This window comes from Hyperolius riggenbachi, chromosome 6 (genome assembly GCF_040937935.1).
Source record: "Hyperolius riggenbachi isolate aHypRig1 chromosome 6, aHypRig1.pri, whole genome shotgun sequence".
In the NCBI taxonomy this organism is placed as follows: Eukaryota; Metazoa; Chordata; class Amphibia; order Anura; family Hyperoliidae; genus Hyperolius; species Hyperolius riggenbachi.
Window position 1 is genome coordinate 234,040,045 of NC_090651.1, and position 12,889 is coordinate 234,052,933.

At 42.8% G+C, this 12,889-nt stretch overlaps 1 protein-coding gene across 1 annotated transcript; it reads left to right on the plus strand.

Moving 5' to 3' along the window:
* Positions 1-1,271: 1,271 nt before the first annotated feature.
* LOC137522132 (olfactory receptor 5AR1-like) lies at positions 1,272-2,243 on the plus strand. Its single transcript, XM_068242162.1, has one exon. The coding sequence runs from the start codon at positions 1,272-1,274 to the stop codon at positions 2,241-2,243; it is 972 nt and encodes a 323-aa protein (XP_068098263.1).
* The last annotated feature ends 10,646 nt before the right edge of the window (positions 2,244-12,889 follow it).

Genomic DNA, 12,889 nt, shown 5'->3' on the forward strand with positions numbered 1-12,889 from the left:
ATAGATTATTTAGTAATAAATTGATTTATACTTTTGTAATTATGGGTTTTTGTACTTTTTTTCATTAGTGTTACAGTGTGCTAAGCACACAATTGTATGTGAATTTTCTATAGTTATTAACCCCTCCTACCCCCCCCCCCTCCATAGTTAATAAAACACATGAAAAAAGTAACCACAATAAAAAAAAATAATTGATAACTATAGGGACTTTTTAATATGTATGTCATTAGGGTATATTACTTCTATATTTGCAAATAAAGGCTTGTGATTATTGATATAGTATAAAGAAAAACAAAACTGAAAAAATACACCTTTATTTTCAAATAAAATATTGTCTAGTACATTATATTAGAGACATCATTTAAATGTTATTATAACCTAGACAATCGGCAAATAAAATGTGTGGGTCTTATCTACAGTAGCACTTTTTATTTTCAAACTATAATGGCTGAAACCTGAGAAATAATTACTTATTCCCTTTAAAATGCATAGAAATTAAAATAATTTTTAACAAAAAGTACCACCCAAAGAAAGCCTAGTTTGCCCCGAAAAAAAATATTTATAGATCACTTAGGTATGATTATTAGCGATAAAGTTATTGGAGAATTAATGGGAGGAGTGAAATTTGAAAATTGTTCTGGGGGGAATAATAGTATACATGTATTTTGAATTTTACAATTTTCCACAATGGAGGTCTTTTAAAAAGGAACTTTACTGAATATAACTTTAGGGAATTAATTGCTAATTTTGTACTATGTTCATTTATAAATCTTAAATTTATCACACGTAGTGACATCTGTTTTGTTTGTTGTGTGCTCCAAAGTCAGCAGAAACATCATCTGGTCTCCCAGAGTGCACTAGGAGGAAAATGATCATAACCTAGACTAAATATCACATAGAGAGCGAAGTTACACACCAATATTGAGCAATATATGGCTATTGGAAGTGTTTCTGATGGTGATGAAACCAGAATAGTTAATGGAAAATTGGGTATAGTGAATAGTATACTACATATTACTATATGTTGTGATTGTGCTTATCTAAAGAGCTATCTACTGGTATTTATTGTAACAACAGCTCCCAGTTCCATTATACCTGTAGCTCTTTTGTTTTAGCCCTTGCACATTTTTGATGTAGGAGCTGCAGCTATAATAGCTGGAAGTGAGTCAGAATGTTGGAAAAGACTGAAATAAGATGGGAACTTACAGGTGGTGACAATTGTGTCTTTTTTTACATAAATATTATATAATTTGTTTTTTTACTTCTACAGAATGAATTCAGCAATGAACAATGAAACTGTCTCAAGAAACACAGATTTTTTACTTGCAGGACTTTCAGAGATTCCTGAAATAAAAATCTTTCTTTTTGTTGTTTTTCTCTCTATGTATGTAATTACCTTGGCTGGAAACCTAGCTATTATTCTCGCCTATAACGTGAGCCTAAATCTTCAGAATCCTATGTATTTCTTCCTAGCTAATTTCTCCGTCCTAGAAATTTTTTATGTTTCATCGACTGCTCCCAAAATATTGTCTAACTTGGTATCAAAGTATAAATCAATCCCTTTTTATAGTTGTGCTGCTCAGTTATACTGTATTTTGTTTTTGGCTGGTACAGAGTTCTATATCCTTGCGGCCATGGCTTATGATCGGTACATTGCCATATGCCAGCCACTTTTGTACTCTGTCATCATGAACAAGATAGCCTGCATTCAACTAATTATTGGTTCATGGTTTATTGGAGCTGCAAATGCTTTAATCCACACTACCTTCACATTCTCAGTACCGTTTTGTGGCTCTCGAAAAATTAATGGTTTCTTTTGTGATGTCCCGGTGTTACTGAAGCTGGCATGCAATGACACATGGCTAAATGAGCTAATTGTGTTTATCTTTGGTGGTGGGATGTCAACTGGGTCACTTATACTGACAGCGATCTCTTATGTCAAGATAATAAAAACAATCTTCAATATTCATTCTGTGTCTGGTAGAAAGAAAGCCTTCTCAACCTGTACTTCTCATTTAATTGTGGTAATGATTTTCTATGGCTCTGTCTTTTTTATGTATCTGAGGCCCAAATCAAGCTATGGAAAGGATGAGGACAAGCTAGTTTCTATTATGTACACTATTATTGCTCCCCTGCTGAACCCGTTCATTTACAGCCTTCGGAATCAGGAAGTCAAAACTGCATTTAGGAAAATATTGTCCCGAATATTCAAACGCTCACCACTTAAAGGGCTCGTAAAGTAAAGTTTCACTTATGGATAAAATAATGTTATCATGCTGTGTATTGGCAGTGTGTTTTTTTCCTATGTACTTTGCAAAATTTCAATAAAAGTTTGTTTTAAAAAATTGTATACATACAGTGATGTGAAAAACTATTTGCCCCTTCCTGATTTCTTATTCTTTTGCATGTTTGTCACACTTAAATGTTTCTGCTCATCAAAAACCGTTAACTATTAGTCAAAGATAGCATAATTGAACACAAAATGCCGTTTTAAATGATGGTTTTTATTATTTAGTGAGAAAAAAAACTCCAAATCTACATGGCCCTGTGTGAAAAAGTGATTGCCCCCCTTGTTAAAAAATAACTTAACTGTGGTTTATAACACCTGAGTTCAATTTCTGTAGTCACCCCCAGGCCTGATGACTGCCACACCTGTTTCAATCAAGAAATCACTTAAATAGGAGCTATCTGACAAAGAGAAGTAGACCAAAAGCACCTCAAAAGCTAGACATCATGCCAAGATCCAAAGAAATTCAGGAACAAATGAGAACAAAAGTAATTGAGATTTATCAGTCTGGTAAAGGTTATAAAGCCATTTCTAAAGCTTTGGGACTCCAGCGAACCACAGTGAGAGCCATTATCCACAAATGGCAAAAACATGGAACAGTGATGAACCTTCCCAGGAGTGGCCGGCCGACCAAAATTACCCCAAGAGTGCAGAGAAAACTCATCCGAGAGGCCACAAAAGACCCCAGGACAACATTTAAAGAACTGCAGGCCTCACTTGCCTCAGTTAAGGTCAGTGTTCACGACTCCACTATAAGAAAGAGACTGGGCAAAAACGGCCTGCATGGAAGATATCCAAGGCGCAAACCACTTTTAAGCAAAAAGAACATTAAGGCTCGTCTCAATTTTTCTAAAAAACATCTCAATGATTGCCAAGACTTTTGGGAAAATACCTTGTGGACCGACGAGACAAAAGTTGAACTTTATGGAAGGTGCATGTCCCGTTACATCTGGCGTAGAAGTAACACAGCATTTCAGCAAAAGAACATCATACCAACAGTAAAATATGGTGGTGGTAGTGTGATGGTCTGGGGTTGTTTTGCTGCTTCAGGACGTGGAAGGCTTGCTGTGATAGATGAAATCATGAATTCTACTGTCTACCAAAAAATCCTGAAGGAGAATGTCCGGCCATCTGTTCGTCAACTCAAGCTGAAGCGATCTTGGGTAGAGTTGGGCCGAACGGTTCGCCTGCGAACGGTTCCATGCGAACTTCCGTGGTTCGCGTTCGCGTCCCGCAGGCAAACCATTGCGGAAGTTCGGTTCGCCCCATAATGCACCATGGAGGGTCAACTTTGACCCTCTACATCACAGTCAGCAGGCACAGTGTAGCCAATTAGGCTACACTAGCCCCTGGAGCCACTCCCCCCTAAAAGGCAGGCAGCGGCGACCATTACGGTCACTCGTGTGCCTGCATTAGTGAGAGTAGGGCGAGCTGCTGCACACTCTCTCTCATAGGGAAAGATTAGTTAGGCTTAGCTTGTCCCTGGCTGCATACCTGTTCTGTGAACCCACCACTGCATACCTGTTCTGTGAACCCACCACTGCATACCTGTTCTGTGAACCCACCACTGCATACCTGTTCTGTGAACCCACCACTGCATACCTGTACTGTGAACCCACCACTGCATACCTGTTCTGTGAACCCACCACTGAATACCTGTACTGTGAACCCACCACTGCATACCTGTTCTGTGAACCCACCACTGCATACCTGTTCAGTGAACCCGCCACTGCATACCTGTTCTGTGAACCCACCACTGCATACCTGTTCTGTGAACCCACCACTGCATACCTGTACTGTGAACCCACCACTGCATACCTGTTCTGTTCAGTGAACCCGCCACTGTATACCTGTTCTGTTCAGTGAACCCGCCACTGCATACCTGTTCTGATTACGAATAAAGAGAAGAAAGAAAGAAACCGGCACTGCGGACACAAACTTAATTTGGGGATGGCTGATTCTCTAGAAGTTAGGAATAGATTCGGGTTTTCAGGGTACTGACCTCCTGCGTGCTCTGGATACTGAAGGAAACAACCAATCTATATGTGTAGTAAAGACATGAATTCATCCGGCACTGCATCTGGGGTTAAGCATCACTCCTTCTTTATTGTGTCCAAATTGCTAGTCATGCAACCAGGCTCAAACACATTGCAAATAGATGTAAAGAAGACGTACCCTTAAGATGTATGCTGTGGGGCAGTGTGGGAGCAGCGGTCCGCCTGACAGCTGTTTCGCTCAAATGAGCTTCTTCTGAGGCTCCGTGCGCTGAGGCTCCGAGCCTCAGAAGAAGCTCATTTGAGCGAAACAGCTGTCAGGCGGACCGCTGCTCCCACACTGCCCCACAGCATACATCTTAAGGGTACGTCTTCTTTACATCTATTTGCAATGTGTTTGAGCCTGGTTTCATGACTAGCAAATTGGACACAATAAAGAAGGAGTGATGCTTAACCCCAGATGCAGTGCCGGATGAATTCATGTCTTTACTACACGCATACCTGTTCTGTTCAGTGAACCCGCCACTGTATACCTGTTCTGTTCAGTGAACCCGCCACTGCATACCTGTTCTGTTCAGTGAACCCGCCACTGTATACCTGTTCTGTTCAGTGAACCCGCCACTGCATACCTGTTCTGTTCAGTGAACCCGCCACTGCATACCTGTTCTGTTCAGTGAACCCGCCATTGCATACCTGTTCTGTTCAGTGAACCCGCCACTGCATACCTGTTCTGTTCAGTGAACCCGCCACTGCATACCTGTTCTGTTCAGTGAACAGTTTGGTGTGTCAGTGTGAAGCAGTACCTTAATTACACTACCTGATTGATGTATACACATGCAAGATGTTTTAAAGCACTTTAGGCCTGTCATTTAGCATTCAATATGATTTCTGCCCTTAAAACGCTGCTTTGCGTCAAATCCAGATTTTTCCCGGGGACTTTTGGCCTGTATCCCACTCCGCCATGCCCCTCTCCAGGTGTTAGACCCCTTGAAACATCTTTTCCATCACTTTTGTGGCCAGCATAACATTTTTTTTTCAAAGTTCGCATCCCCATTGAAGTCTATTGCGGTTCGCGAACTTTAACGCTAACCGAACCTTCCGCGGAAGTTCGCGAACCCGGTTCGCGAACCTAAAATCGGAGGTTCGGCCCAACTCTAATCTTGGGTGCTGCAGCAGGACAATGACCCAAAACACACCAGCAAATCCACCTCTGAATGGCTGAAGAAAAACAAAATGAAGACTTTGGAGTGGCCTAGTCAAAGTCCTGACCTGAATCCTATTGAGATGTTGTGGCATGACCTTAAAAAGGCGGTTCATGCTAGAAAACCCTCAAATAAAGCTGAATTACAACAATTCTGCAAAGATGAGTGGGCCAAAATTCCTCCAGAGCGCTGTAAAAGACTCGTTGCAAGTTATCGCAAACGCTTGATTGCAGTTATTGCTGGTAAGGGTGCCCAACCAGTTATTAGGTTCAGGGGGCAATTTCTTTTTCACACAGGGCCATGTAGATTTTGAGTTTTTTTCTCACTAAATAATAAAAACCATAATTTAAAACTGCATTTTGTGTTCAATTATGTTATCTTTGACTAATAGTTAACGTTTTTTGATGAGCAGAAACATTTAAGTGTGACAAACATGCAAAAGAATAAGAAATCAGGAAGGGGGCAAATCGCTTTTCACATCACTGTATATGTTAGCCCTGCACAAATGTTTTCCAATTGAAAGCAATTAAAATGATTATTTCATTTCAATTTACAGTCAGTTGTAACATTTTTAAATTCTCTCATATTGTAAGCATGGAATCTGTACTCAATATGAAATAGAGACAGACTTACCAGTATTTCCATGTAAGTCTTATCATTTAGAAGCATGGAAGGTTACTGTTTTGTCAGATCCTGTCCATGTATTGCATCATTATTATTGTTGCTGTTCATGTTTAGACTTATGTCAGATGTATGCTTAATATCTGTAATGTTTGTAATTCTGAATTTGGTAGGTAAATCCATGATGCAATAGGTCACCATGCAGCATGCAGCAGGATCATGGATATCTGGTGAGAAACATTTCTCCAGATATGGAGTCTAGATACATTTTTATCATATTATGATCACACTGAACACAGCTCCACCTAATTTTAAATACCAGGCATTTATTTAACATGAAGTACTTAACCACTTAAGGACTGCAGTCTTAAAACCCCTTAAAGAGAACCCGAGGTGTGTTTAAAGAATGTTATCTGCATACAGAGGCTGGATCTGCCTATACAGCCTCTGTTGCTATCCCAAACCCCACTAAGGTCCCCCGGCACTCTGCAATACCTCATAAATCACAGCCGTGCTGTGAGACTGTGTTTACATCTGTAGTGTCAGTCTCAGCTGCTCCCCTGCCTCCTGCATAGCTCCAGTCCCTGCCCCCATCCCTTCCCTCCAATCAGCAGGGAGGGAAGGGATGCAGGCGGGGACTGGAGTTCTGCAGGAGGCGGGGAGAGCAGCAGACTGACACTATAGAGATAAACACAGCCAGCTCTGACAAGCTGTTTGTCAGCAGCGTGGCTGTGATTTATGAGGGATTGCAGAGTGCAGGAGGACCTTAGGGGGGTTTGGGATAGCAACAGAGGCTGGGCTGTATAGGCAGATCCATCCTCTGTATGCAGATAATATTCTTCAAACCCACCTCGGGTTCTCTTTAAGGACCAGACACTTTTTTTTTCCATTCAGACCACTGCAGCTTTAACGGTTTATTGCTCAGTCATACAACCTACCACCTAAATTAATTTTATCTCCTTTTCTTGTCACTAATACAGCTTTCTTTTGGTGCTATTTGATTGCTGCTGTGATTTTTAGTTTTTAATATATTCATAAGACATGAATTTTGTCAAAAAAAATTATTATTTTTTTACTTTCTGTGCTGAATTCTGAATTTTTGTCCAAATGTATTGTGCTACATGTTTTTGATAAAAAAAATTCCAATAAGTGTATATTTATTGGATTGGGTAAAAGTTATAGCGTTTACAAACTATGGTGCAAAAAGTGAATTTTCCCATTTTGAAGCATCTCTGACTTTTCTGAGCACCTGTCACTTCATGAGGTGCTAGAATTCCAGGATAGTATAAATACCCCCCAAATGACCCCATTTTGGAAAGAAGACATCCCAAAGTATTCACTAAGAGGCATGGTGAGTTCATAGAAGATTTTATTTTTTGTCACAAGTTAGCGGGAAATGACACTATGTGACAACATTTTTTTTTTTTAAAGTTTCCATTTCTGCTAACTTGTGACAAAAAAAAAAATGAACTCTGCCACGGACTCACCATGCCCCTCTCTGAATACTTTGGGGTGTCTACTTTCCAAAATGGGGTCATTTGTGGGGTGTGTTTACTGTCCTGGCATTTTGGGGGTGCTAAATTGTAAGCACCCCTGTAAAGCCTAAAGGTGCTCATAGGACTTTGGGCCCCTTAGCGCACCTAGGCTGCAAAAAAGTGTCACACATGTGGTATCACCGTACTAAAAATAGTATAATGTGTTTTGGGGTATATTTTTACACATACCCATGCTGGGTGGGAGAAATATCTCTGTAAATTAGATTTTTTTGATTTTTACACACACAATTGTCCATTTACAGAGATATGTCTCCCACCCAGCATGGGTATGTGTAAAAATACACCCCAAAACACATTACACTATTTCTCCTGAGTACGGTGATGCCACGTGTGTGACACTTTTTTGCAGCCTAGGTGCGCTAAGGGGCCCAAAGTCCTATGAGTACCGTTAGGATTTTACAGGTCATTTTGAGGCATTTGGTTTCTAGACTACTCCTCACGGTTTAGGGTCCCTAAAATGCCAGGGCAGTATAGGAACCCCACAAGTGACCCCATTTTAGAAAGAAGACACCCCAAGGTATTCCGTTAGGAGTATGGTGAGTTCATAGAAGATTTTATTTTTTGTCACAAGTTAGCGGAAATTGATTTTTATTGTTTTTTTTTCACAAAGTGTCATTTTCCACTAACTTGTGACAAAAAATAAAATCTTCTATGAACTCACCATACACCTAATGGAATACCTTGAGGGCGATCTGAGGGTGTGGGCGGGTGTTTGGGTGCCCGCAAGGGGCAGATTAGGGTCTGATCTGATGGGTAGCAGTGACAGGTAGTGACAGGGGGTGACAGGGATTGATAGGTGATCAGGGTGTGAATAGAGGGGAGAATAGATGCAAGCAATGCACTGGCGAGGTGATCAGGGGGGTCTGAGGGTGCGGGCGGGTAATTGGGTGCCCGCAAGGGGCAGATTAGGATCTGATCTGATGGGTAGCAGTGACAGGTGGTGACAGTGGGTGATTGATGGGTGATCAGTGGGTGATTAGAATTAGAAGAGAGAACAGATGTAAACAATGCACTTCAAAAGTGATCTGAGGGTGGGTCTGCAGGCGATCTGAGTGTGTGGGCGGGTGATCAGGTGCCCGCAAGGGGCAGGTTAAGGTCTGATCTGATGGGTGGCAGTGAAAGGGGGTGACAGGGGGTGATTGATGGGTGATTGACAGGTGATCAGTGGGTGATTACAGGGGAGAATAGATGTATATAGTACACGGGGGGGGGGGGGGGCAGTCTGGGGGGGTCTGGGGAGGATCTGAGGGTGTGGGGGGGGTGATCAGGAGCCCCCAGGGGGCAGTTTAGTACATAATCTAAAATATAGCATTGACAGATAGTGACAGGGAGTGATTGATGGGTGATTAGGGGGGTGATTGGGTGCAAACAGTGGTCTGAGGGGGTGATCAGGGGGGTCTGAGGGCTGCTGTGGGCGATCAGGGGGCAGGGGAGGCAGGATCAGTGTGTGTGTGTGTAATTACTACTATGACTGCCTCCTCCCCTAGTGGTCCCTCGATCACTGGGACCACCAGGGGAGGAGGCAGCCTGTACAATACACTTTGTATACATTACAAAGTGTATTATACACTTTGTATGTGGCAGATCGGGGGTTAACAACCCGCCGGCGCTGCTAATTGGCCGGCGGGTTGACGTCGCGGGTTGGCAGAGCCTAATGCCCGGCAGTTCAGGCCCCCATGTACCGCCACCGATTGGCGTTACGCGGTCCCTGGGGAGCCACTTTGCCGCCGCCAATTGGTAGTGGGCGGTCGGCAAGTGGTTAAAGGTAAGTGATAAAATTCTTGGTATATAAAGGTCCAGGTGACTGTTTGGTAGATCAGGGGCATAGTTATTTTCTATTACATAGATTACTCCAGTACAATACAATTTAGATCACTCAAGATGTCGAATTGTTCATGTGTGACCGTTGACTCAAAACTGGTCACAGTGTCTGCATATCTCATACTTTTACAAGGCACACAAAACCCACACGTTTATTTTCTTTATGGCTCCCTTATGGTCTGGTACAGTAGGGGCTATAGCATTTCTGAGATTCGATGCTCTACTAAAAGTAAAATTTGTTTTTTCTGTGAGGATACTGTTTAAAGTCTTACCTTGCTGGAGTATAGGCCAGTGTTTGCCCACTATCGTCTTTATCAAATTGGATTGATGATTGTATTTCATCTTGAAAGGGGTGGCTTTTTTATCTTTGGAGCCAGCAATTCAACTCTTTCACAGTTTCTCACCTCCTCCACCACTTCATTCAACCTAATTTCTCTCTCTTAACATTTCCCTCACTATCATTGCTTGATCATTAAAATCTTGCACATCTGAGCAATTACATTTTATTCTTAAAAACTGACTTTTTGGTATATTAGCAAGCCATTTAAACATATGACAACTTTCTAAAAGTATAAAACTGTTGGTATCAACTTGTTTAACCACTTAAGGACCAGGGTGTTTTCTAATGATCGGTGCTGCGTGGGCTCTACAGCCCGCAGCACCGATCAGCATTGCACCAGGGCAATCAGACTTCCCCCCTTTTTTCCCCACTAGGGGGATGTCCTGCTGGGGGGGTCTGATCGCCGCCGGCTATTACGGAGTAGCGGGGGGGGCTCCTTATAGCCCCCCCTCCGCAGCCATTTCCGCCCTCTCCCTCTTATTCTGTAATGCGCAGGACGGAAGTCCAGCCTGCGCATCCTAGTGTAGGCTTTGGCCTATCAGATGCCGGCGATCCCCGGCCAATCAGAGGCCGGGGATCGCCGATCTGCCTTACGGCGCTGCTGCGCAGCAGCGCCGTACGATGTAAACAGCGGGGATTTCTTCCCCGCGTGTTTACATTTCGCCGGCGAGCCGCGATCGGCGGCTCTCCGGCTGTTCACGGAGACACCCTTCATGAACTGGCATGGAAAGGCCGCTCGATCGAGCGTCCGTTTCCATGCAATACCACTAACGACCCGCCGACGCCTATCGGCGTTAGGCGGTCGTTAAGTGGTTAAAAAACGTCTTTGTCATAATTGCGTCATCCTTTACAAAAATCGTCAAATCCAGAAAGTTCACAGTTTTTATACTGTAATCACAAGTGAATGTCAAACTATGCTCATTTACATTTACCTATTTTAGATAGCATGCTCTCTTCCCCTCCTTTCCAAAGAGAGAAGGCAGAAGAAAAGGGATAGAAAGCCAAATAAGGATTGAATCCACCCCCAGACTAATTGAAAAAACTGTCAATCACTTGACGGACCCCCATAGAGAAGTAGAAACAACATAGATAAATAAAGAAGGGAAAGCCAAAGTCAAACAGGTTTACAGAGATAGACAGGTAGGGGGACACAAGAAAACTATTGACGGAACCACGGTAAGTGGTATTCCTTCGATGACAAGACCCCACCAGTGACGAGTGAAATAGTGACAATAAAAACCTCTAGAGAGGCAGAACCACAACCCAGAGGAGCAGATAGTACTATGCAGGTATCCAATAGGACTAGGGAGACAGTGACAAATGGGACCCCCAAGGGGACAAGACCTCAACCAATAGAAGCAGAAGTTATTATACAAGTACCCACAAAGAATAGATTTACTCCACTTTCCACAATACTCAATACCTCCAGACAATTACAAAAATGTGTAGATTACAGGACTGCTTTGGACTATAAACAGAAAGAAGAAAATAATCATAAGGCCACAATAGATTGAAATTAAGATCACACCAACAAAGTAAAATAGCAAATCTCTTGTATACAAAGGAAGAAAAGGAAGGGGAAGTATAGAGGAAGTAGGGGGAGGGGCCTCACCAAAAAAGAAAAAAGATATAGACGAATCTATAGGCCCAAGAGAAAATAAAGATGGGGTGTTCAATCTAAGTGAAAGTAAAAAAAAAGGATTGGAATTTGCCCCATGAGTAAGGTCAATAAACTTAAAGGGATACTTAAGTCAAAATTAAAAAATGATTTTTACTCACCCGGGGCATCCCTCAGCCCCCTGAAGCTGTATGGTGCCCTCGCAGCCTCGCTCCGATCCTCCTGTCCCCGGGTTCGGCGACAGCCGCCGACAGGCTGGGAACGCGAGTGATTCCCCGCGTTCCCAGTCGCTATATCACCCTCTATGCTGCTATAGCGTATATGTTATAAGCTATAGCAGCATAGAGGGTGATATAGTGGCTGGGAACGCGGGGAATCACTCGCGTTCCCAGCCTGTCGGCGGCTGTCGCCGAACCCGGGGACAGGAGGGTCGGAGCGAGGCTGCGAGGGCACCATACAGCTTCAGGGGGCTGAGGGATGCCCCAGGTGAGTAAAAATCATTTTTTAATTTTGACTTAAGTATCCCTTTAAACTAAAAAACTAATAAAATAAAAAAAAACTGCCAATAATTAAGGCACGCAGATTTCAAAAACGAATCGAAATTCAACCCCACCCATGAAATGAGTGACTCCATGACAACCTTTGAGACAATGGTATTACAAGATGTTAGGAAGATCAAAACAACTCAGTTTACGAATCTCACCAATGAAGAGAAAGCAGCCATGAAACGGTTAAGAGAAGATGCAACTATTATAATTCGACCAGCAGGCAAGGGGGGAGGGGTGGTAATTCAGGGAATAGATGAATACAGTAAGGAAGAAGAGTGACAACTTAGTGATGGGAATACATACACATTGTTGAAAAGGGATCCCTGCAAGCAATATCAGAGAGAATTGAATGTTCTGATCCAGGAGGGAAAGCAAAAGGGATTTTGAATAATAAAGAGTCAGAATAATTATTACAAAACCTTCCAAAGATACACAAGCGGATCAGTGACCCACCCGGGAGACCAATCATCTCCGGGTTTGGGTCACTGACCGCTAATCTGTCGGAATATATAGATGACTTTTTACAACAAACAGTGGTACAAAGTACTACATTAACTTCTTGCCGACCACGTAACGTCAATTGGCGTAAATGCGGCAGGCAGCCCCAGGACCACTCCATGCCAATTGGCGTGAGGTCCTGGGGCAGGGTTTTGCAGGAGATCACGCGTGCCGATGCGCTGATGGGGGGAAGGGTCACTTGTGTGATGATTTGTGTGGCCCTGCAGCGAGGCCTTAAAGCTGCAGTGGCCTAATCAGTAAAAAATGGTCTGGTCACTAGGGGGTTTAAGACCGTGGTCCTTAAGTGGTTAAAGGCCCAGGACATATCCTGCATATATTGGAGGAGGTGGATTGGAAAGAGGGATATATTTTATGTGTAGCAGACATCAGTTCATTATATACAA

Excerpts from the sequence above, each read along its gene's own strand:
- LOC137522132 (XM_068242162.1), top strand. The coding sequence starts at position 1,272 with ATGAATTCAGCAATGAACAATGAAACTGTCTCAAGAAACACAGATTTT.